We start from the raw sequence: 25,921 nt of genomic DNA on the forward strand, positions 1-25,921 counted from the left end.
GCTTTCCTGGCCTGTCTTTCCTAAAAAGCATGTAGCCATCCATGACAGCACTCCATCATGCGAGCTATCCCACCATGTCTCTGTAATGGCAATGAGATCATGGCCCTGCGACCGCACACAGATCTCTAGTTCTTCCTGTTTGTTCCCCATGCTGCGTGCATTGGTGTACAGGCATTTCAGAGAGGTGATTGAGCATGCAGGTCATTTCCCAGGACCACTCAGCAGACCTGCAGCAGATACTAGAAAAGAACTAAGGTAGCCTGAGTCCCTACTCAATGATTTATCTATGACTGAAACTTATATTAAAAGGAAATATTATTTGGTTGCAAARCTAATACTTAGACATCAGGAAATGCCAAGGTAGAATGTTAGCTGTTGTAAATCAAATCTTTTGGGGTCTGTATTATGAGACACTACTCTCAGGAACACATAATATTATTTCTGTAGGCCTGCTGCCTCAATCAGTGCATAACTCCTTGTACTGTCAATTGATAAGCAGCTATTGGATCATTTATTTTCTTTTCATTGTCAAACATATTTCACAGCTCATTTACAGCACATTTTTCCAAACCCTCTCTGAAAATAGAATGAATAAATTCTTTGTGGACTTTTTTTTTTAATGGAACTCACTGTAATGGTATTACAGTGCTCTAAACAACCCAGCTAGGTGAGAATCTGAAATTATTTTTACTTTCCGGATAGAAAATTGAATCACAATGACAGCAATCACTTATTTGGAGTGTTAATTTTCAGAAATGTAGTGCCTGATTTTTCAGAGTAATTGCCATAATAAAAATTAATTTCAGACTAGAAAAATGGAAGCCATCCTGCAGGAAATTCTGGATACTGGGGATTTCTGTTCCTTCCAAAATGTAATGTAACCTTGAAGCGAGTTTTGAAAGTTACTGTTATAACTCAGGACATTCCCGATCCTCCTGTGCACTATCAGCACGTGGTGTCAGTGGTGTCCTGAGAGAAGAGAAAAATTCCTTGAGCTAGTTTGGGAAGGAAAAGAAAATCTCCCCAGTTAAATGACTGGAAGAGGAGAGTCTAAAAATGAGAGGAATTCTGGGGAATGAAAACCCATAAGTTTGAATTTTGGCAATGTACCTGACATTAGCTCCAACAGCCCATAAAGAATTGCCGGTTTCCATCTGCACTTTCAAAATCAGTGCCTTACATGCAACACGCTGATTTTGATGAACCATTATTTTTTGACAGGAAAATATGTAGTCAGAACATTTATGTTCAGCATTTACTAGGTTCAAAGCCCAAAATCTCAGTTGCAGCCACAATACTTAGTATGTCTACAAATCACGTGTGTGGCATGCAGAAAATTCCAAAAAAGTAATTACCATTGTAAAAAGCCTGCTGTAAATAACCAGCACAGGCAGTGCTGAACCAAACCCCAACCACAGGCAGCAACACACCGTGGGCACCGCCTGCTCTGCTCTCCTGGGAGGTGCTCTGCGGAGCTAGCGAGGGTCATCCCAGGCACAGAGCTGTTGGTGGCGGCAGGGAGCTACCGACTGCCCTGCAATGTRGTCTACAGGACACCTCTTTGTACAGAGAATCAACTTTTGCTCAATCAAAAGAGACAGAACAGTGTTTAGTATGTTTAAGACTGAAATTCAGTTGCCCTGTTCCAAATCTGGCAAAGCAGAAACTTGACTCGGTGTCCTACATCCCAGAGGTGTGCTTTAATTGCTGGGGTGGGAGCTCATTTGAGAGTAGAAGCTGGGTGAGGAGCAAGTTTCCTATCTTGGATCCCAGAAATTTCCCCAGTTAAAACCAACAGATTTACTGCCACAAACAGTTTTCATCAAATCAATTTTTCTGCCTTCCCCCCCCAAAAAAGTTAAATTGAAAATCTCATATTGTGCTTTTTAAAAAGGAAATTTCCTTTACCTTCCTGAAGTCTCTTGCCTCACACATTGTACGGTTTTGTAACAAGCAAAAGAGACACTGACCTCCTTCACTGAGCAATTCCAATTGCCACCATGCGCAGGTGTGCTACCACATCGTTTCCCTCCCTGGCTTCCTTCCTCAGTAGTTCTCTCCCACGGTCCCACCCTCAGTCTGGACCCCAGAGCCTCAAGGTGCTCCTCCAGCTGGTCCAGCTTACCCAGCTCCTTCTCCATAACTCCCTCCTTCTCCATACTGCGTTTTTACCTCCTGTCCCCTCTTCCTTAGCCCCTCCATCTGCTTCTCCAGCTGAGCATCTTTAAATTAAACACCTTCTTACTCCATACTGCACAAGGAAGTAGCGATTGAAAGCTGAAAGATGAGCACTTTCCAGCTGTTAGTTCTGTTCTGTTGCTCCAATCCAAACTGCTGCAGGCAGTTTCTGCTCAGCACCATTACTGGACCTTGCCCAGTGACAGCAGAATTTTTAAGGAATTCAGATGTAAAGCTCAGCATGTTAACTGCAACTTATAATAAGGCTTATAATAATTTGCTCAAGTTTTCTCACTGTTTTCATAAAAACTCCAAAAAATATATAATTCAAAAATAATTCAGCTCACTACCAAATTTCAAAGCCCTGCTAGAGTGTTAGGACCATGGGAGTATTAGAACTTTGAAGAAAAGGTTTTGAGAATATTCTAACGTGGGTAAAATTAATTCTTGTCCTAACTTCTTTGTTAAAAATGAYCTACTTGCTCTAACTAGTATTTCCCAAGATAATTCGAAATAATGTTATAAACCAATTAAATTTTAGAACAATTATAAGCAATTGAAAACCAGATCTACAACAAGAAATCTCAGGTAATATTAATAACAGTCCTCAGCTATAACAAATACATAGTCATATTTATCTACCCACATATATACATAAACACTATCTTTTCTGGATGTCTCCAGTTGAGGTTCTGTTGGCATGCACATTTTAAATAGCTTCATCAAAGAAATACCTTGACCAAAGAAAAGGCATCGCTGTGTGAAAGGCCAAAGTTTTCCAAGAGATGCAAGCGAACAATTCATAGCAAAAAACTGATGACTCAGATTGGGCTGAATTTATTTATTTTGAAGATTTTTTTCCCTCTATATATTTTTGTGACAGTTGTTTTACATGTATGGAAATATTTCAGCATGGGGAACAGATGATCTACTTTTTTCTGCTGCATATATTTGTACATTACTGTAACCTCTTGCTTTGATGTTCTGGCTGGGAAATTAATCACCACGATTCTGTTTATGTTCCATGACTGGATGACCTCCATCTTTATTATCAATTTTCAGTTCTAGTCAAAATAAATAACACTTCATCTTTTCTCTACATTATTAAACTGACTTTGGCCACAGGACTGAAATTCACACAGAAAAATATTCTTTTGTACAAAAATATACATTACTTCTTTACAGTACATTACATTCTAATATATGAAAAAGGTCAAACCAAGACCTATCTGGAAGTCAGATTGCTTTTAAGTAAAGATTCATATTCTCCACATAGCTGAAAACAAGGGTTTTCAGAAGCAAGCGTTCAAGAAACAGAAGTTAAACTTAAGATAGAGTAGAACATTCTAAGGCAGACAACTATTTTACGCAAATGTTAAATATTCAGTAAAAGTACAGTTTTATTCACAAACCTTGTTATAAACAAAAATCATATAAATAAGGACCCTTTCACTAGGGTGAATGAGGCTGTTTTCCTGTTCCACAAATTTACAAGATTTCAAAATATGCTCCTGAGTCAAGATGAAATCAAGCTCTTGCAAAGGCTTCTCAGAGAAATACACATTCTTGTAATACCAAAGCCCTGGTTGGAGCTTTCACCTATGATTTAGGATGTTTGGGTTCAAGTTCCTCTTTTTTCTTATTTGAGCAGGGACTTGAACTTGGATGTCTTGTGTCTCAGCTGAGTGCTCTAACATGAGTCTGCAAAGACTCCTGGCAGGACGCATCCTGGCTAACTTCAGCTGTCTGCACTGTGAAAGCGCGTGCTGCACGGAGCCCGTGGAGTCTTGGGTAAAATTCACCTCATGCTACAGAAAATGCTGAATACAGTCCACATGAACAGTGGCTCCAAAGTCTTTTTCTGTTTACTTTGAGGAGAACTTAAAACAAGGTCCACCGCAGTCATCTGCACTGTACGTGGTCACAATTAGTCAGATCTTTCCAGGCAATTTTGTTTTTCTTTCTGGCTAATAAATGGTTAATCACACAACTGGACAAGCTTCAACACAAAGAGACTCAGGTAAGATGACAAATATGCAGGCCATGAATCTAGGCATACAGTTTCTTAAAAATGTCTCTCTCTTTTTTTTTTTTTTHAAACAAACTTCAACATTAGTTTAAACTGATATTAAATTCAGAGAATGTGTATTTTAATAATTTTTTTCATGTCTAAGGCAATTTAGTGTTCAAGAGAAAATTTATAAACCATGAAAAGATATCACAGGAATCTTAAAGATAACATGAAATCAATAATATCAAAGATAATATTACATTGTCCTTAAATGAATCCATACAATTTGGGGTGTTCTGAAACCCTCACCTTTACTTAAGCAGAGGAACATCTCCTCAGATTTTTATTTGCCCTATCAATAGCTACTTCCTCCCACTGCAGCAAAAGGCAAAGAATGAAAACTTAACATAAACCAGCTAAGCCAAAATCAATACTATATGACGTTTATCTGGTAATGATTTAAAAATGACTTCTATTGCCAGGGTTTCTGAATTATGGGAATCATGATTTTCTCACAGCAGAGAGAAGGCTATTTTTAGGTCACAGATAAGAATTGAGAGTAGTGTACTTTACAGAGAATTTGTAGATATCATCATTAAATGTACTTACCTAAGCTTGATCTCGTGTTAGATCGCTCTATTATCGCATGCTTACTGGGGTTGTTTAATACTGAGCGTTTGGCAAGTGAGATGTCTGCTGTGACTCGTGTAATTGATATACTGCAAAAATAAAGTAAAATAAAATGGAAGAGTATGTTATTTACCATGCAGGAAGGTGGGGAGAAAAGAGAATCAGTTAACATTAAAAGATGGCTAGGACTACAAGAAAATAAGTTCTCAGTGGCAAAGTATGCTGTGCGCAAAGTGAATAAAAGAGAAGATACTTTATCTAACTAATACTGGTGGGAGAACTATTGATAAGACCCCTCTGTTTCTGCACAGCCCAGGGCGCGGTCGCCCCTGCCTGCACAGCCTCTGGCCGGGGGCAGTGGGTGCTGCCGAGGGTGGAGTTGTCTCCTCACGGGTCCCCACACTGGGGGGGTTAGGAGCTGCATCAGTACCCCCAGCATCGACTCTGCAGAGTTTCAGAGCTCGAAAATTCTCTCCTCCCTGAAAGGAGGTGCAATTTACTCCAAAATGCACAGGCTAGTTTCTCCCTTCCCTAGTTTTGATTGTTTTTTCCAAGGTACTGAATGACAACATGGCTTATTTTAACTGTATTTATAACAAACACAGTGATATGCACAGAGTTAACAGGTGAGGGTAAGGCTTAACACCCCAAGTAGTACAGCCACATAACTCTTATTTTTATTGTTCCATTTATGAGCGTAAGTTCTCCAGCAGAGTGCAAGAGCTTTGTTATATAATTGTCCAGAAAGATCCAGCAATACGCTGGCCACCTGAAAATGTGGACTGTAACAGAGAGAAGCAAATACAGGAGTGAAGAAAATGAAAACTCTGGGCCGAGTATCTGGTAGGCTTAGTTTTGTTTTTATGAGAAAAGATGAGCCAAGAAATAAGTGGTTACTTCCAGCTGTCTGCACTGACCTGCTACATAACCTTCTGCGTATTCTTCTTCCTAGGAAAGCAGTTAACTCGTCTGGTTTTCCTTTCCAGGGTCAAACTGTACCCTTTGGCTAAGCTCCCCTTCAAACTTTCTGCCTAGTAAGGTTTAAAGGTCACATTTTTCCCGTGTTGAGAGTTAAATCAGCCTGATGATATTCCTTGTTCTTCTCTGTATGATCTCATTTGCAATTTAAAAGGAGGAAATGGATTTGCTAACAACAAGGAGAGCTCCTCTCTAGGAAGAACAGTCAGCTGCTGTTCATCTGAAACGTAACCAATAGCTCATCTCCCAGTGAGCTCAACATGTGTATATATTTATCTAAAATCCTATAAAATGTAACAAAGCCGGAAGTTAATGCAGAAAAACAGAGTTACTTGCACAGTACAGATTAGTAACATCATTTTGAAAAAAGTAGGCATGGTCTGACTTAAGTTAAAAACATAACCAAGCATTGTAATTTCTGGCACAGCTCCTCCAAGATAATTCTATACAGTCTTAAAATGAAATCCAACATATAATTTGGGATACTCATTATTTATCTTTATCTACTCATTGATGAGCACTACAAACCTTCCCAGTTTTTTTTTTTCCTGCAAATTTCCTACCTACATGCTAGACAAAAAAAAAATCCCTTTTTCTTTTCCAAATGCAATTATGCAATATTGAATGAAGCTAATTTATCATTCTAAAAATGGTATTTTTCATAATAAGAACTTTTAATGTCTTTTTAATGTCATTTTAAGGTCTTTTAGGGCATATAACACCAGGAAGAGCAAGTCTGCTCTCAAAAAAAGGGTACATATGTTTGTATAACAAAAAAATTGCAATTAGGGAGGGGAAAGCTTGTCCATGGTAGGTAGCTGGCAGCATAGATAACAGTAGCAGTGAAAGTGTAGCATGAATGTAAGAAGTCCTATATGCATTTGCTGTGAACCTCGAGTACCTGTTCAGATTGCTACTGAAACTTATGACACTTCAAACCAGCTACTACAGACATCAGTATTAATTGGTTTACACAGGGTATGTGGGGACTCACCCCACCACAATTAGATCTACAGCCTAAACTTAGCTACACCCTAAATAAAACACACTTGAAGACAAAGATGCAGTAACTTGTGTCTCCTTGCAACACTCACTGTTTTGTTAACTTCTAGTTCTGAAGGCATATATTTAAGATTTGACAACCCCGCTCCTATAAAGGGGGACTAGTAAGTGATTAGGACTCCAATATCATTATAATTTTGACTGGGAAAATCCTAAAGCTTAATCAGCAATCAGTATTTTAAAGAGCTGAAGTGATTGATGGAAAACATTAAGTTCTCTCTCTTGAAAATGTGAAAACACTAGGACAGATAGGGTAGTGTTACCGCTGTGCCCATTTCCAAATTAAAAAGCACTCATCACAGTTACAAATACAACAACAAGACCTTCCAGTTCTCTCCATTTTTTATTTTTCCAAATGTCAACCTGCTAGTATATATTAATCTGGGGCCTGATCCAGGAACAATTTAAACATATGTGGAGAATCCACTTGATGTCTCTGGTCAATGAGTACTTGCTGTTTAAACAACAGCRTATCCCACTGCTTTTAGAGGTGGCTTATCATTTGAAATGATACAGTAATGCCTGGAGGCACAAACGCAAATCAGATTGGAAGCTGGATGCTACTTATTGTGACAGCGTATTTAAAGACATGGGGCCATATTTAGACTACCTTGTATGCTGCGGAGGACAGGCTTTAACACCACTCCGAGATCAAAATTCACAAAGTCACAGCCTGTCAAGCACTACCGTACTGGAGCAAGAGGTGGAAAACAAACTGAAACCCCCCAGCAGTCCTACTGAGACTTCCCATTATAGAGTCTAGAATTATTGTCAAACCTACCTCCAAATTTAGGGAGCAAGAGTGTGGTAAGCATAGACGTTAGCTAGTCTGAATCCCTTATCACACTTCCTATGTTACTATTGTAAGCAGCTAAAGCCGATACGGAAATATGGCTCTCATTATCTTGTAAAAAAACCCATGAAATACTGATGAGATATTATTGAAACAACACTTAAACAAGAGAATCTTTTCTCCAGTTCACATTTAATAAACCTGTGAATAAATATCTAGCAATTTGGCATTTGAATGTCACAGTCAGCAACAAGATGACATCCTTTTTTCCACTTGCATTAAGTATATGCTCCCTAAGACTCTGCACTGCAACACAGCATCAATGCGCTCCAATAATGAAACTTCCAATCTATACTACAGTCCATTGAACAGGACACACTACCTGCTGCTGCTAATATTCTACGCATATTTTGCTAAGAATATCATTATTTCTGGTATTACCAAAATAAGAACTGAATTCAAGAAAATTTGCATTATAATGTACTTACCGCCCTTCAAATCTATGTTTTAAAAAATCAAACAATGCTTTTTGCATCATATCTGTTACCTAAAAGCAAACAAGCAACAAATTAATAATCACACRGGAATCCAATAAGATTTGATGCTAATAATTTAGAAAAGAATCTAATTAAAGCTGATAGGAATCTTATAACTGAACAATATGACAGAAAGGTAAGTAATTCATTCTTAATCTGAATTCTGGTAACAAGTAAAATACATGTAACCATGTATCTAGTAAAAGTATAAACCATCTGTATTTTTGTCTGTGACACAAATTGTTTTCCAGCTTAACTACCTCTTAACATTAAAATAGAAATGAAGCCAAAACACTTTTTTGGCAAAATAAAAACATTCACAACAATTGCTTACCTCATATCCCTTCAGAGAAGGCCCCACTAAAACTACTGGTCGCATAGAAGGCACTACATCATAGGGAGGGATGTGCTCTGTCTGTAAAAAAGAAAAAAACTTTCAGAATCGCAGCGCCTAGAGAGACTGTAACACATTACTTACAATATGAAGAATTTTGAATTTCCAGTGATGTCACCAATGGAGTAATCATGAATTCATTAACTTTTCCTGAAAACTGGTAGTCCAAGATAAGGAAATCACAGGTTCAGGGATTTCTTTTGAAAAAGCTTTTCTTTGATTTCTGCTTTCATTGCTGCTTTCATGTTTGCTCAGTGGAGCTACAAAACTGTTATTCTGGAGACCAGTCACACCTCCCACCCCATAATTCCTAACTGGTTAATTGAAAAGTTTATTTCTAAAAGTTAAAGATTTGATACGATTGACTGTGGAGCTGTGACATCTGCTTCCCATCAAATTTTGCTTAGGCAAATTACAAAGGAGAAAAATAAAACCAAAAGGGAGAGTAAAAGCATAACCCATCTCTTTATGTTCAGATCTGCCTAGGGCTTTATAAAACTTTGTGACACCACTGCAAATTCCCATGGGAGCACTCATAATCTAACTTCCACATCCACAATTCACTTGCAAATGAAATCAAAATAATGACTGATCAAGTTAGTATTTACAGAAAATTTTCATAAACAGTACTTGGGATAGCAATACTTCCATTTGTGGAAGCTCTTGTCACCACTGAAAGATGTATTATGTTAGTATGATATTCACTAAACTACTTACTGATGTATCATGCACAATTCATGAAAAAATACAAAGATAGAAGATTGGATGTTCCCAAAGATTGCCAAAATTGTTATATGGTTATCGAAATAAAATATAAAAGAATCAAAGTTTTTTCTTTAATAAGCTCCTATGTTCAATATATCACCAAGAAATATTAATGTTGTCTTATCAGAAAGATGTTTTTGTTAGGAAAAAGGGTTTGGTTTATTTTTTTCTTAGGGAAAAATGTTTCAAATCCAAACCCAGTAACCTGGGAAAGATATAGAAAGGAGGTAGCCAGATCTATTTTTCAAATGCCTGCGTAGTACAAATACATCAGTCAAGACCACAGAATACAGTCACTGTTCATTATTTCGGTACTCAACATATCCCAAGACGTTTCACGATAAGAAGGATAAAATAAATACAAACATTCCAAAAGACAAAAGCACAAAGACAAACATTAATACAGTGACAGCACAAAATGCTACACAAGCAGCAGTCTAAAGCAGTCTAAAACATGGAAAACATTGTTGTGAATGTTTTTAAATGTAATTTATCTTACTTTTTGTTACCTGTAACTTCACCAGATAATTAGTAACATAAGAATGAATACCAGCGCCCAAGGCATCAGAAGCATGTGAAATGAACTTCTCTTCTTACTCGAAACATTTCACAGCCAAGCCCCGTAACTGGCGGTGGCAGTGCCAAAAGGCATCCCTTCGCTGCTCTTGCTAAGCGCACTACTGCTCTGATAAACGTAGCAGAGACGGCCCCTGAGAAAGGCCATTACAGGCAGGCGCTCACAGAATCAACGTCCTGATGCCACAGATCTTTGTTCTAATGAGGCAGATTCAGCTGAAGATATTCATGCTAGAAGTTAACCAGCTACTTGAAAATCAGGGAAAGCACAGAAATTACCTTATTTGATGGAATATGGAGTCTTTTTAAAACCTGCTCTGTAGAAACAGGCATACTTTTTTTTCTTAAAGGCTGGAACTAATGAAGCTGTCAGCAGAAAATTGACTGAAAGTTATCTAATGAAAGCATCAGAGTTCTTTAAATTTAGCATTAGAGAATCTAATATTTTAAGGGGCTGGCACTGAGCTATAGAGCTTTCGTTTGCAGGTTCAAGTTCAAATACGAGCCAGAATAAAAACTATCATAGTTTTGACCATATGGCTTTTTTTCGGTGGTTTGACTATGTACAATTAGTTTGGGATGGCCATCCAGTTTTTAATGCAAATATCTGTGTTCCAAAAATACTGTAACTTGTAATGATTCTGATAAGGAAGTATGTAAGCACCACAGACTGAAGAGATATATGGAATTAGCTATCATCTAGCAGCAAGAAGGTTCATCTAGAAGTTAAATCTTCTAAAGAGGCTTATACAGATAGTATCCAATACAGATCAATGTGTGTTATTCTTCCTTAGCATTTATATTTGATGATAAATACAATTTATGAAGAGATCATTCAGCAGCAAGAAACTGCTATTGAATTCTATCGTGGGCTATGCATGATGTTATTCAACAGAGCTTACTGAAGCAAATACTGCTGACTTTGGAAACAAGAAGGATCCAATATCATTTAAAAGAGTGCAAGAAGGGAAGAGAAGAAAACATTTTATTCTGCTCAACACGGGTGCATCCACAGCACTGGCAACAGTGTCATCTGGCACTATTTATAAGCAGTGCAACAGTCTGATGTTACCCGTAGCTGCAAGTGAGCAGTTAAAAACAAATGAAGAAGAGGTATGAAAAATTCGAGGATAAAAAAAAAAGTAAAAGTAGAAATGTGGTATTTGGTTTCATAGTTTGGGTGCTACCTACTGTCTTGATAACATATTCCAGCAAAGATCCTAGAAACATACTGCGGTTTGAAGTAAAAAGGATGCCAATGGCATAATTCTGTAGCGTTCCGGGTTATCTATGGAGAGACACTGGCTCTCCTGGGAACCATCAGTACCATTTCCAACAGCTAAGATACTAAAAAAATCTGGCTGATGGAAAGGAAGGCAAGAACATTTGGCTGATAATTTATACATGACAAGAGGAGAAACTCACAGTAAACCGCCAAAACAAGCCTGCAGTTTTCCACTGGTCCTGCTCATCTGCAGATTTTGCACCTAGTGAATTAGAAGTTTAAATACTGACTAAATTAAAAATTCAAGGGTTTTGACTATTTGTTTTGTAAGTACAATCTGAGTATCTGATTAGATCCCAATAATAATGCCAATAGACTGAATTATAAAAATAAAAAATAAAAACTTGAAAAAGAGATAGAAAGAATAAGCATGCACTAGAGAGGTGCATCATATGGATTTGTTAGAAATAAATTCCTCAAACGTTTAGAAGACATCCTAAGTGCGTCCTACTATTCCATCAAAAAGGATAAGTACCGTAGCAGYGTTTCACGGAGGCACTGAACTGGGGTCTGTTTGGTTTAGTGTACTGTATCCACTAACAGCTTGATACATTTCTTCCTTAATTCTGAAATAGCTGCATTGTTAATCTGGGGTAATAATGCTAATGATGCCAGTGGCAGGATAAACACAGGTAATGTCAATATAAACTTACCGATTTCTGCTTCTGCTTAGCTACAGCAGCATGGAAAAGAAACAAAGAATAACAAAGCATGCATGTTATTGGCTTGTCAAAGGACGCAGACAGTTAACAGGACTAGAAATGTGACGCAGTGCAGGTGAGCAGGTGGACAGATGGGAGCTTGGAAGTTGGTGTTACCTTCTTAAAGAAGGGCATTCTTTTCTCTTTGGAGTGGGGTGATGTTACACTGTTTGCACTGGGTTTGGGGGAGCGATGGTTTGCTGGAATATCATTTTCTTCTGCATCTAAGCCAGTGGCATCTATGTCTATAGCTATATACAGACAAACAATTCAGAATTATCAGATGACAGGGAAAGTAAAAATAGGTTAAAAAGGAAATAAAAAGTAAAGAAAAATAAAACTGTCCAGAGTAAAAAAACAAAAACAAAAACAAAACAAAACAACCATGAGTACAAAACACAATAAAACAAAGGGAAAAATTTAAAGGTGCAGCACGTTAGGATTAGAAAACATAAGGCAATCTGTAACAACTACTGTAACATTTTCCTCTGTTCCCCTTTTACAGAATAAATCAGACATACACAGAATTACTCTTACAAAACAGATCAATGGCCAAGTTTTTTGTTGCACTAGTTTAAATCCAAAGCTACTTCACCAGAGTACTCAAGACTTTCACCAGCGTAGAACAACAGAATTTGGCCAACTATATATGAATTATTTTATAGCACTGAGCACTAATTAAAAAATCTGTATCATCAACAGAAATTTGCAGTGTCAGTAGTGTGTCTTCAAGAAATTAAAAAAAACAGAAAAAGAATCATGTTGGGAGCCAAAATCAGTCTAACACTGGTACAGTGATATCTACATTCATCTTAGGGCAGATTACAACTGACTTTAAACCATTTTACCTAAAAATGCACAGTAGGCATAAGATATATTTATTTGAAATAATAAAAACAGATCTACTGATAGTGAAAACTATAAAGAATGGGTAGTGGAAAAGCAAAAATTTAGCTCAGGTATCACAGAGACCTGAATTCTGTTGTAAAGGGTGTGAGGACATGGGCAGGGCAAAATGGAAGAGAACACAATAAATCATTGCTCTTCACCATCTACCCCAAAGGAAAGTCATGTACAGCACACAAAGCTTGTACCATAAATATATGATATCCATCCTCTTTACCAAGTAAATAAATAAAGACAGTATAAGAAAAAATTGTCATGGACTCAGAGACAAACATATTTCCAAAACGCAAAGCCATGTCATACTGAGGGTAGAGTCCATCAGCTACCTGCTAACTACGTCTGAAACAAAAGCTGCGGCTCTTTCACCAGCATTCTCAATTAACAGTCAATCCTGATCTTAATGACTATTACAGTTGTCTTCAAAGAGCACCCTAGTATGACAACAAGCGCATACACAAAAGCAATCCACAACCTTGTTGTACGGCATCGCCCTCGTGCGTAAAGATCCCACTCACCCCTCAACACGCACAGGCAACACAGGCCAACACCCTGAACTGACTCGAACCCTCAACAGATGTGTTAGCAGCATGATTTGCACAGACTTTATCTAAAACCATAATCAATCACAACAAACTATTATGAAAACACCTGAGTGACCCGCTTCCAGCTGCTTGATGGGTGGGACATCAGGGAACTCAGCAGCATGTGCTAATAAATTATGCAACAAATACATACATGTGTCACAAGCCTACGTGCAACTCCTAACTGAGGAGTGACTGGGGACACTGTCTCTTCTGTTTGAGCAATGTATATTTTTCCATTTGAATCATCTACAGATGTAATTCTCTGATCCCTGACAAGAGTTTAGCCCCAGAACACTCATTTTGAAGTTGACCTTGCCAGGAAAGCACGTGGGCAGATCCACCCCCTGTTTCTATATTCCTGCTCCTAAAAACAGCTGCAGAAATCATGTAACATTTTTCCTCTAGCAACACACTTCCTTCATCCTCTTCATAAGAATAAAAAGAATGCATTATCCTTTGCTGAAGACAGCCTGGCACAGATACTTTCCAAATCACCCATAATAAGGTATATTAAAGCTCCTTTGATTCTATGTTCAACTAAAACCAGCTGCAAAGAAAATGAGAATTGTTAAATTTTCCTGTTAAAAAAAAAAAAAAAAGCTACATTCAATCAGCTAGACAGCATATAGTTCAACAYATCATTACTGCAGAAGCAATTGCAATAAACCATTCCAACCCTAGAAACACTGCGAAAGTCCCTGACTTTAAATGTCAAAAACAGAAGAGGCATTGCCAAGAATGGATGAAATTATAGTCTGAAATCTCTGAAATCTCATGCTGAAGCTCATCCAGAAAACTGTCTATTTTCATGGAATAAAACKTTTTGAAATACTGTTTCGATACATGTTATTATTTTTAGGCGATACATTGTAAGTGAAAAAATTACCTTGTTGGTTTATATTTGTCACTTTGAGATTTTTTTTTTTTGCATTTTTTCCTGTCTCCTTTTTCATTCCAGTCTTCTCTCTACATAACATCTTCTGTAATAGCTTTTGACTCTTAATTGTTATCTACAGTTCCTCGCACCCGCCCCCAAGTCATTTTTCCTATCATCCTCATCCTGTTTGATGGTTCATGAGGACTGTCTGGATCGATTACTACAGATTATTTAAAGGACAAAGTGTCTCCTCTCCTTTTGTTTTTCAGTGATTCTCCATCTTGTTTGGTTTTTGTTTTTGCAGTACTAGATTATGTTGAAAAAAGAAATCACAGACTCAAAGTCAAAAAAAATGAAGTTAACTTACTCCAGTTCCTACCTATTCAGGTTATTAAACAATTGATGTATTTGCCATTTATTATGCTTTCCCAAGGAGGAAGCCTGGGAATAGCAGAAATGTTGCAGGTCAGATCTGAACTGTACTTAAAAGTTAAGCAAGTTCGCATACACAGTATTAGTCAGAAATTATGCCCCATTCACCCAGTTCTTCTTCTTGGCATGTTTTAAAATATGTAAATAAGAAACCACTAAACCAAAATCTTAAGATCATACAGTAAGCTAAAACACACTAATCATAAATATTCTCCAAAACTTCAACGTAACTGAGTAAATTTAACTACGTTAATCTCCAGGAAACCATGCTTCTGCAAACTACCATTTAAAGAAACAACTCAATGCAAGGAAAATTACAGCATCACTAGCCTATATTGATAAACAGATGTGGTCTTGTCAACCAGATACACTTAACTTTGTGTTACATCTAAAATTAGTCAATCGGTAACCTAAGTACAATATCTATTCTCTTACCTCTAAATTCTGCGCAACGTTCTATAAARTTTTACATGTATGAGTTATTCTGCTAGAGAAATATTTTTGTAAGCAAAGAGTATTATAGTATTATAGAAACCCATAGATGAAATCTCTAACTATAAAATTATAACATGGGTCCATGGACATTTTCTACTGTGAAAATACAGTGATTGAAAAGGGGGTCTTAACAGTAAATATGACAGTTTAAGATCATTGTAAAACAAAAGATTAAAGTGTGCTCTACAGACTTGTATTGAATCTAGACACATATCAGTAAATTAAAAATATATTTTCCAACTAAAATGGCAGGATAGGGAACTGAAGTGGAACCATTATAATTCCAATTTGTTTATCAAAAAGTTGGTTGTCACAAACAAATTCATGGTTGCGCAGGAAAGACAGATATTTTTCAATTAATTTAATCAAATGAAGCTACTACCATAACTTGATTGAACTCCTCTGTCTATCTCTTAATGCCCATGTAAATAGTTTAAAATCTTTAGGATCATTTTAAGATGCCTACTCTGTAGACTAGGCTCCATATAACTAATATGAWTGGAAAATACACATCTTTGCCTCTGTAGACAAGGCTCTGGCAATATTCACTAATATTTTCTTATTTCAGGTATTCAGAATCTTTGTTTTCTCTCTCAGGAAAAGATCCAACAATGCAATAGCTGAATTTAGTATCTAACAAAAAAAAAAAAAAAAGCATGTCAGAAGATTAGGTTTCATTTAACCAAATAGCTAATGCTAATGTCCTATTCCAACTCACAGTGTATTTGCTTCTCACCTCTTAAATCTATCCCAGCTAAAGCTAAAATCTGTCTGTTGATGCTCTAAATACAAAGCAGAATTTGTGAAAAAAAGACTTCTGCCACAAAAAGAAAAAAAAATCCAGTATGCTAAAATTATGTGAAGCACACTGTCATTATCAGAACTGTGAAACTGAAAGTTCCTGTTATTATAGAACAATGCAGTTCCTGATGCTCCTGCAGAAACCTCGCAGGAATAACTATTCTCTTATTGCTGCTTTTTCTCCTGTACCAGAAGGCATTTCTTATTCAGCAGAAGTGCTCAGACCAAACCTCTAAGTACCCCACTGCAAGACAGACTCACCCTTTTTCTATGTCTTCACATAAAACACCAGGGTAAAAACAGAGAGGGAATTGAGTGGATCGTTAACAGCCCTAGGACTGTATGCACTAGCTGGCATTAATTCCATTACTCCCAATCTTACCAGCCTTATACGGCAACACAACCACCCAACCTTATGCCTACAAAGTATAGAAAATAAGAAAAATATGACTAAATGTAATATAAACTTTAACAGATCAGGTGCACGACTCCGTAAAACGCTTGTGTAGGGGTTCGTGACCTACTCACCAGATGATGGAGGTGTCGATTTTCTGGAACTAGGAACTATGTCACCCAAACTGGATGATGAGTTTCCTCCTGATTTACTGGAGTAAAGCAACAAATTAGTTTGAAGTTTTATAGCTTTCTCAGTATTTGTTCTAGCATATTTATTACCTGTCTTCTAAATCAGCTGCTAGCAGAGAGACAAGCAATATTTCCTGTGGTGATAAAAAATACACATCTTACACAAAATGTATACATGCTTTGAGGGCTGAGGAATTGCAAATATCAGTGAGTTTCCCTGTTGTTCTGTTGTGCAATTTCATTCTTTTGCATATGCTCTTAATAATTCATGATCTTAATATGGACCAATTATTAATATGACTACTAATAGATAATTATTAATACTATTACTCATTAATACGACTAATTCTTAATCCAATGAACATACCCATTTCCTTAACTGAATAGATATTGATAGTGCCATAGTGAAACTGATAGTGCATTTGCCTAACATCTTTTGAATATAATTTAAATAAAGTACAAATTTGTTTGCTGTTTTACTACAAGGTAACACTTACAAAAAGGAACTCTTGTCAAAAGAAAATAAAACAATCCAGGCTTTTGTCAAGTTCTGCTTTGTGAAAACCTATCAAAGTTGGGCAAAAGAAACATTTTCTGTAATTTTATTTTAGTTACCATAACAGGAGAAGCACTGAAAATGAATGTAAAAAAGGCTATTTTCCTCTTCAAGTATTTACTATGATAATACTAGTTGCCACTTTTGCCATATTAAAATACTAATATTCACTGAGTAAATGCATTTGTGTAGGACAGTGTTATCTCCAGTTAGAAATTCTGGAAAACAGAAGATTTTAAAATTTGGGAAGGAACTGAATACTGGGTCAGCTGTGGCTGTATTCAGAAGAGTCACCAGAGGCGCAAGGAACCTGACTGCAAACTGACACGATCGTCATTTCACGGTGAGCGAAGGCAGCTGAGGACCGCACTAGCCTGGGTCCTAGGACAGACATACCCTTCAAACACTGCTGCCTTTTCTATTGAAGCAGAAAAGCCTTTCCAAGCTGTTTTACAACATCCAAGATGTTTCCAAGCTGTTTTCTCAATTCCAGCTCCACTCCACCCAGACATACTAGAAATATTTATGTTTMCTCTATACCCAAAGAGAAGCAAGTGGCATTCGCTCTCCTGTGTGTTAATGTTTACTGGAAAGAAAAATACTGTATAATAATATGATCTTTGTTGTAGAATGTTTAACTGTCTTGCAATTTTGTACAATGTTTAGAAACTGCATCTTTATGTAATGATGGGTAAAGGGTCAACAAATGACTGAGCATGGAACCTCCATCATAAAATACGGTTATCTTAAAAGTTGTATTTGTAGACAATGATTTTGACAGACCAGAATATTTTCTCTAACGGACACTGGCTTCAATTTATGAACAAATTCAGCTTAACATTTTCTGTAAATTCTAAGATCAGCATTAAAGTGGTTAGTGAAAGCAAACAACAAATGCTAAAGAATTTAAGGAGACTGATTTTCAACTCAAAATGTTGCTTGGACATACTAAATATACTATCTGAAAGGTATACTTGCAAATACTTTACAAAACTTACCTGAAATAAAAGCTACCACGGACCACCACAGACAACCAACCTAAATAGCTGCTTTCCCTCTCTATTGGCAGTGGTGTTATTAATTATATAAATGAATATTACTTCCTTAAATGATTCAAAATATTCGTAGCTGCCAATTATAATAATTAAACATCAATACAGCATACATAGCACTGATGTCCAAGTTACATGTCACAGTCAATGCTACTCTTTTTAATTATTTGTTGTTGTTATTACCTGGAATAGAATTTTCCTTGTTTTGCCTTTTGTTCATGCTGCAGCCTCATGTTTTCTAGTTTGACCGGGCTTGGTATGAATCCTATTTCACAGCCTTCTTTTACCAACCGTCCTATCCACCAGTCATTATTAAATTTCTACAGAAAAAAAAGAAATAAAAAAAGTCATGTTCTAAGCAATTACTGCATTTTAGATCATTCTGTTATCATTTTTAATTTGAAGCTAATTCATTTTATATAATTCCTTCCCTGCAGTTAGTCACTGTACTATACTATTATGGAAATGAAGAATCCTGGTAATTTTCAGAAATACGTTAAAATAATTATACCTTGCAAAATATTAAAATTCCACAGGACTTAAGCAGAAAACTCTCCCTCCTAGACTTTGAGGTTTTCTCTGGCTGTTATTTCTGCCCATGTCACCAACTTTATTTCTTTCTGCTTTGCAGTCTTGGCATTAGAGTTGATTTTGTTCTCTCATGTTGTTGCTCCTTGGTGAACACCAGAGATTTCTTCTGGTCCACTCCTATCCTCTACAACAATTTTTACAGCTCTGTAATAATCTGTTTTTCTTATTCCATTATATTCAGTTATCTATTTAAAATAAAAATATTACTTCTCAAAGTCTCCAGTTTCTCCGAACCTACTAATATGTTCTGAAATACAGATTCCATTCCACTTTTTATATATGATTTACTACATACAGCTCATGCGATCTGTATGATCTTCATCATACACTGATAGATCCATAAGGAATGGATATCTTTGGATAACTAAAAATATACAATTTTACAAATATACAAGATATTCCAGTTAACTCAATTCCAGCTATATAGATATATGAGATTATGACCACAGTTTGGATTTTATTGTTGTTGTTGTTTTGCACAGGCCTGCAGAGCAGAATTATTTGTTTTTTCCTCCTTTATTTACTAACCAATTTTGGCCTAGAATACAAGTTCCATGGGGACAGCTACCATCAAATAAAAATTTTGGATAATGTGGATAATTTATTAAACTGCAAGGGAACATTTGAATGGAATGAAGTCACCTTCTTGACTCTGAAGTGATGAACAAAAAAATTTTTTAATAAATTGTTTAATTAGCAGTTTTAACAAGTGCACAGATAGGAGTAAAAAAAAAAAAAAGCAAAATGTGTGGGTTCTCATAAAATGGAATTAATTTCACTGAGAATACATAGTCAGTGGATCAGTGATATGCAACCTAAATTGCAGTATTATCTTTCATTTTGGCTACTACAGAAATGTTGCAATGCTTGAAGCAAATTTTAAGATACTTCGCTAATAAAAATAATGATTAAAATAAGCACAATTTTAACTTCATGAAATATAATTGGCTGCATCAGATCTTTTTCACCCAGTGGGCTCCTGTCTTTATGAGTGAGAATACCAACAACTAATACATCTAATAAGAAGCTACTCTGGAGGAGTAATTTCTCAAAACTGTGTTAGACTCAAATATATTATTAAAATCTTAACCTTTTATAGCAAAATACGAACTAACGATACTTATACATATTTAAAATATGCTGAAGGATAACATAGCTGGAGGAAGACTATTCTAATAGAGTCAATGGAGGTTTCCATTATATATCTGCTCTATGTTAGACATGAAGTTTGCAAAACACTTATTTAGCTTGGTAAAAGGAAGAGATAACTAAATAAAAACCACCAATAAACTAAAATCTGAACAGCCATTATTTTTTATACTGTCCTACAGTAAAACAGACTGTTACTCATCAAAATTAATTTTAATTTACATGGTAGAAAAGCTAAACCCAAAGGGAATTTTTCTTCATACCAGAATAAAAGTATGTGGAATTCACTCCCGCAAAATATGAAAGCTACCTGCTGTATTAGTATATGAAAACAAAGATAAGATAATTTTACTCATAAAATAATACCATACAAAATATTTCCTGATTTTCAAAAACAATAGCAGAAATCTTGGTAGCAAGAGGGGTCCAGGTTCTAGAGGTGTGGGATGGGGTGAGGGATTCTCTTTAAAGACACCTTTGCTTGGGGTGCCAAGTGAAACACAAGTAGGAATTCAATGCAAGGCAGAATTATGGACATGACTGAAAGCCCTGGAAGATTCAGGAGTGACTATGATGCAGTACGTGTTTCTTCATGCAGGAAGGAACCCTTCATCTTTATATGTACTGAGTTTTAATGAATCTAATCTAATAATGAAGACAAATTTCCCTCTTATTTAATCATCACAGCACTTTTCACCATTGGCCACGTACATTTTGAATTGAGTTTTTTCTTGCTTGAGCTCTTTCAGCAGCACAAACTGGCAAACTCTCCCCACAGACAAGAAAAGGAGAGCATTGATCCAGTATGGCATTACTATGTAGGCAAACACTACTGGAGATTATACTTGGTTATTCCCCCCCCCCCCAACCGTTTAAGCACAAATATAAAAGCAACACTGAATTTTACAGCCAATTATGATTTTCTACTTTTAACCCRCATAACAAATTTCATTTCAGAAATTTCAGTTCTCCTGGCATGAGGGAGCACTAAAAATAATGATGGAGCAATATCTGGCAGATGAAATTGCCTACTCGGTCAGTTAGAGAGCCCTGGAGGGTCAGCAGGCTCATGCAGCCGCAGGAGGGGAGGATCAGAGTGCACAGGGGTGGCCACTGTCCTGGGTGCCCTCCTGAAGAGGTTCAGCCTGCCCAGGAGCAACAGCCACCACTCCAATGCCCATAGAGCTGCCAGCTGGACACCTCAGGGCTCTCTTCTGCACCTCCCGTCCAGCTGTGCACCTTCCGCTTAGCTCCCCTCTGACCCTGGCACCGGGAACCCACCTACAGCCCCTGGCACTGACCTGTCACTGCTAGAAATTCATCTCTGTCTTAACTGCTTGGAAATAAAACCAGATATTTTCAAAGGCAATTAGTGCAGARCGCCTCTCCTATTCTACCTGAAGCTGCATAAAGAAATGTATTTTGATCCATTTTTTGCATTCCCTAGCACTACACAGAGCCACAGACAATATAACAACTCAGTTGAGCTAAGTTTCATATTCAAAACATTTCTGAAGATTCAGAAAAGTTCAGGAACCTTTTTCTTCCTCAGTATCTTCCGTGCATATCTACATCTATGTCTAAGTTGAARTAAGAGGAAAAAAGTAGAAATTCTAATAGAAAAATCTGTGTTTAAGGCCCATATGGAAATAGGGGGAAGACCTCATATGAAGTCCGAAATTATCAGCCTATTTGAAACGGAATTGGGATAGATGACCATACAAAATCCTTCAATCTAACCAAATTGAGCTATATTTTTCAGTGCTTCCAGATTCACCAGAGAACATGGACAGGCTGCTTTTGCCAGGATTCTGTGTCTGCACATCCCTATTTTTGTCACAAGACAGAGTAGAACAATTCATTCTCACTGTCAAATCTGAATGGTATTTTCTTCACTGTATAGAGTTTGAATCCAAATTACCACATTTTTTGTGTGTTTCATATATATATATAAAAAAAAAGATTATTAATCACCAATACAAAGGTACTAAAAGTCCATTTCCTGTGTTTCCTTAGTCTCCGCCCACCTGCATTTCCACCTCTATAAAGGGAATATGTAATGACTCTACACTAGTAGAGTTCATTAATCAGAACAACCAAGGGCTCTTCCTACACAACAATCAAAAATTGGATGACTTAAAATGGGACAAAGATGTAATTTCAAATGTATGGGTTCTTCTAGTCCTTTATGCTGACTTTCTAGCTCTTCTGCTATAGAGCTCCATTTCTGGATGGACCATTTTGTGACAGAACACAACGGAATACGATGAGAAGCTAGGAAAACTCCTAAAACAAGGGAATCATTCATAAGGGAGCAGCAGGCTGCTCAGGAAGGCTTGCATGGGAAAGTTACCACATTATTTGCTTTGGACTGTCTTCTAAGGAAGAGCAAAAGAGTGAGGGTTTAGGTATTTGAAACTCTAAAACTTGAAATTTTTCCAAGTGAAACTACAGGAAAAGAAAACCAATGCAGCAAACACTGCAAAGTGCCTTTTCAGACAGTTGCTATGTTCATCTTGAAATTCACCACATTGACTTTTCAATATGCAACTGTTAATAACAAAATATTGTGTGCTTCAGGGAAATAACTTCAGGGAAAAAATGAAGCCTGAAGATGTTGGGCTTTTTTTGAGACAAAGTCCATGAATAGAGCAGAATGAACCATTGGCTGCTGAACACAGTGAAACCCTCAGAGTATTAGAATGGTGAAGCCCACAGATATTATATTATTGAATACGCAGGTATAGATTTTTAAAGCCTCCAAGTAAGTGATAATTTGACTGTAAAGAATTTATGCTTGCAATGAGAATAGTATTTCAAGGTACATACAATTTCTTACATACAGTTATCTTATTTATAGAACATTTGTACAGTGCTTTGACAATGAGAAGTGTTATCTTAATGTTAAAAAGTGGTAGCACTAGTACTCAAAGAGTAAAAAGAGTGCTGACCGTTAAAGAGAGTTTCACTTGCTCCTTTAGTTTTACTTACTTCTTTAACATGAAGAAAATCTTTAGCTTCAAATGAGATGGCCATGCCTGGGACTGGAACATCATCATCGTGAGCTGCACTGTAGCCAACATTTGTCCGAACTGCAAATGCGACAGGTTTTGTCTGCAAAGCAGAAGATTAACAGCATAAAAATTTCTCTCACAAACATGCACACATGTATACATACACAAGGGATGATTTCTGTAAGTTATCTTTTTAAAATCATAAAAATAACAAAGAACCCTGAAAACACATGGTCTGTTATTCTCAAAATATTTGTTGACAACATGACAGTAAATTCACTGGAGGAAAACGACTGACATTTTGTTCCAAAGCAACTGAATCATCAGTAAAGCTTGTGAACACACATCATACTCATTCTGAAGGTCAAAGTCTTCAAAAGTTACCAGAAACTAAGGGCGTACAGAAACTGAAGCACCTAAAATCACTAATTACTGTGGAAAAAAAAGAAGTCCATGTTAAATGTATTCTGTATCAATATATGTTGTGAAAAAATCAATATTCTAGAACCACACCAGGAACTGAAGGACACCAACATTTTTCACATTGTTAAATTGACAAGTTCCTTCACAAAATGTATTTCTATGCTATAAACTGTCCATGAAAAACATCAGGAAGCATTCTGTTTATTTACCTCGGTAACTTAATATCAACTCACTCATTTTATAGACAACAAGATTTTTTTCCAGCTACTAGCACTCTGAACTCATTTGGGATAAGCCAGATCAGTAATTAGCAATCATAAACCAGTCAGCAATCCAGATACCGTGCTTGGCTACAATGTCATTGCACAGTAGACTCATTTGGCGATGACTTACTAGAGCTTTCTAATCACAGTTCCATACTTAGGTGGTGGTGCATCAAACTTGCACTGCACTATTTTTAAGTACACTTGAATCTGCATGAAGTGTATTATTCTGCTTTCAAATCAATTGCTAGGCCTCCCATTGACTTCGAGGCACAGTATGAAAACAAGGGAATCAGTTGAATAACTGTCAACTACTTTCCAGAATAAAATCAGACTTCAAGCTAGTAACACTAGAAGTTTAAATTGCAAAGGCCTATTACAGTCTGCTAATAAAGAAATACAATAAAAATATATATTAATGGGAATTCAAGTATACAATTTAAAAGTCATGAAATTTGAACATGGATGGCCATGGCCAAATCTGTGGTAATTTGGCTTTATGGCCTAAGCAGTGTAGTCCCATTCACATCAACAGCAGAAGAAAGAATTGTAAGAACAAGGCACTTCCTTTGAGCATCTAAGTCCAAAACGACATATAAGCCTTGGCACTAAGCATTTATCTAACTCTGATGCACTTAAAAATTGAGCATATCCTCTCCAGCTGAGCTGAAAGTCCCTCCCTGCTTGCCGTTCCGCTTCTGCGCTCACCCAGAGCTACCTCGTGCTACTGAGCAGCCACACGCCAGCTCCCACCTAATCTACAGGGAAATTGTAACATTGGCAGAGGGATGCCGGTGCCCGCCAGCGCCAGCTCAGCACAACGCCTTCCTGCGGGCGCCTTCTGAGCGCACGGCTAATGTGCCCTGCCAGACGGTCGGGCCGTTACCAAATACCAACCACGGGTAGACTCGCTGGTGCACACACTTCATGTTAAAACCTATACTGGTATTTTCTCTCAATTAGAGGGCTTAAATAAAATTTTATTTTCAAGCAGCAACAGCAGGAGGAGCCAAGGGAACACAGCGCTGGCCCTCCCCAGCCGGTGCCGCGGCCCCGGGGCCACCCTGCCAGCCTCCTGCAGAGCTTTTCCTTCCAAGCACCACCAATGCTGAAAACCTTTCTGCACACGTACGGATCAAGTAGGCAGTAAAAGCCACTGTCCAGCTCAGCCCAGCCTACATCTAGAGCACTGCCGTTTCTCCTCGGTGATGCAACCAGAATACATCAGGACAACCTCTATTCCATACCAAACAATGTTTTCAGCTTGCTCTTCTGGCAGAAGATACCAAGCACAGTACCCCTGAGACCCCCCAAGGCTTCCTTCCCCTGCTAACCTTTTTGCCCACCCAGAAATCCTCCGCTCTGCTCTTCAGAGCTGGTCAACCATCCCTCCATATTATGGCTGGCAAAAGGTCTTTAAAGAGGTGAACTAAGTCTAACAGGGGCAGGTCTAACTGACGAGGGCATGTCATACCTTTTCACCTCAAAACATACTAATGCCTCTACAGGACAATAATTTTTGTTTCAGTATTAATTTCAGGGCCATCCATCAAAACATAAGCAACAAGGAAACATAGCTGGTATCTATCTTCATTGTATGGCTTGGCTGAAAGGTGTGATATTCTGCTGAGACAGCAGGTAAAAAGAAATCTCACTTTCTACATGAAGAATTGCTTCTCCAAGGGGAGCACATGAAAATGTATCCCAGCTTTGTAACAGCAAACTCAGATACCTGAAACCAAAAATCAGGCAATGTTTTCCTGATCACCAAAAATCCCTGAATACTCCATTCAGGTTTATTCTGACAACGTGCATGGTGATAGAGGCAAAAATCTGCAGTTAAAATATATGATAATAATAATGAGGGAACTATATGAATAATTCTAAAGACAATATCATGCTACCTGGCCTGGAAAGGAAGGTTGGAAATAAAAGGAGAGAAGGTTCCCTGTTGCTTAATTTAGTTATAACATGCGGCAAAGGTCACAGGGTTCCAATAAGGCAGATTTTAAAACTGCTTAAATAGGACCTGTCTTCAAATGAACTACTATAGTCAAACAATTTATATCTAAGTGCACATTCTAGGAAAGATTTTTAATTTAAAAGGTGAAACTATTACATTTTTCATAACAGTAGGGTCAAGAGAATCTCTGTGTCCAGAAATGGTGCAGGATGTTTCAATGGAGTAAATTTTGGAAGGGGACCGAAGAACAGGGATCATATTTATGTGGTATTTAAATATGTATTTGTACAAAGAGATCATCAGACAATCATTATATCATAA

The 25,921-nt window shown here is 37.2% G+C and overlaps 1 protein-coding gene across 1 annotated transcript in view; it reads right to left on the reverse strand.

Moving 5' to 3' along the window:
- CACNB2 (calcium voltage-gated channel auxiliary subunit beta 2) overlaps positions 1–25,921 on the reverse strand; it is a 256,177-nt gene that overhangs the window by 25,967 nt on the left and 204,289 nt on the right. The window contains exons 4-10 of the mRNA XM_026071941.1: positions 22,929–23,051; positions 18,381–18,517; positions 16,533–16,609; positions 12,027–12,160; positions 8,523–8,603; positions 8,141–8,199; positions 4,799–4,908 (exon numbers count right to left, since the gene is read on the reverse strand). Of these exons, the coding sequence (XP_025927726.1) occupies positions 4,799–4,908; positions 8,141–8,199; positions 8,523–8,603; positions 12,027–12,160; positions 16,533–16,609; positions 18,381–18,517; positions 22,929–23,051 (721 nt within the window). The remainder of the gene's footprint in view (positions 1–4,798; positions 4,909–8,140; positions 8,200–8,522; positions 8,604–12,026; positions 12,161–16,532; positions 16,610–18,380; positions 18,518–22,928; positions 23,052–25,921) is intronic.

Source organism: Apteryx rowi, unplaced genomic scaffold (assembly GCF_003343035.1).
Source record: "Apteryx rowi isolate R43461 unplaced genomic scaffold, aptRow1 scaffold_333, whole genome shotgun sequence".
NCBI lineage: Eukaryota > Metazoa > Chordata > Aves > Apterygiformes > Apterygidae > Apteryx > Apteryx rowi.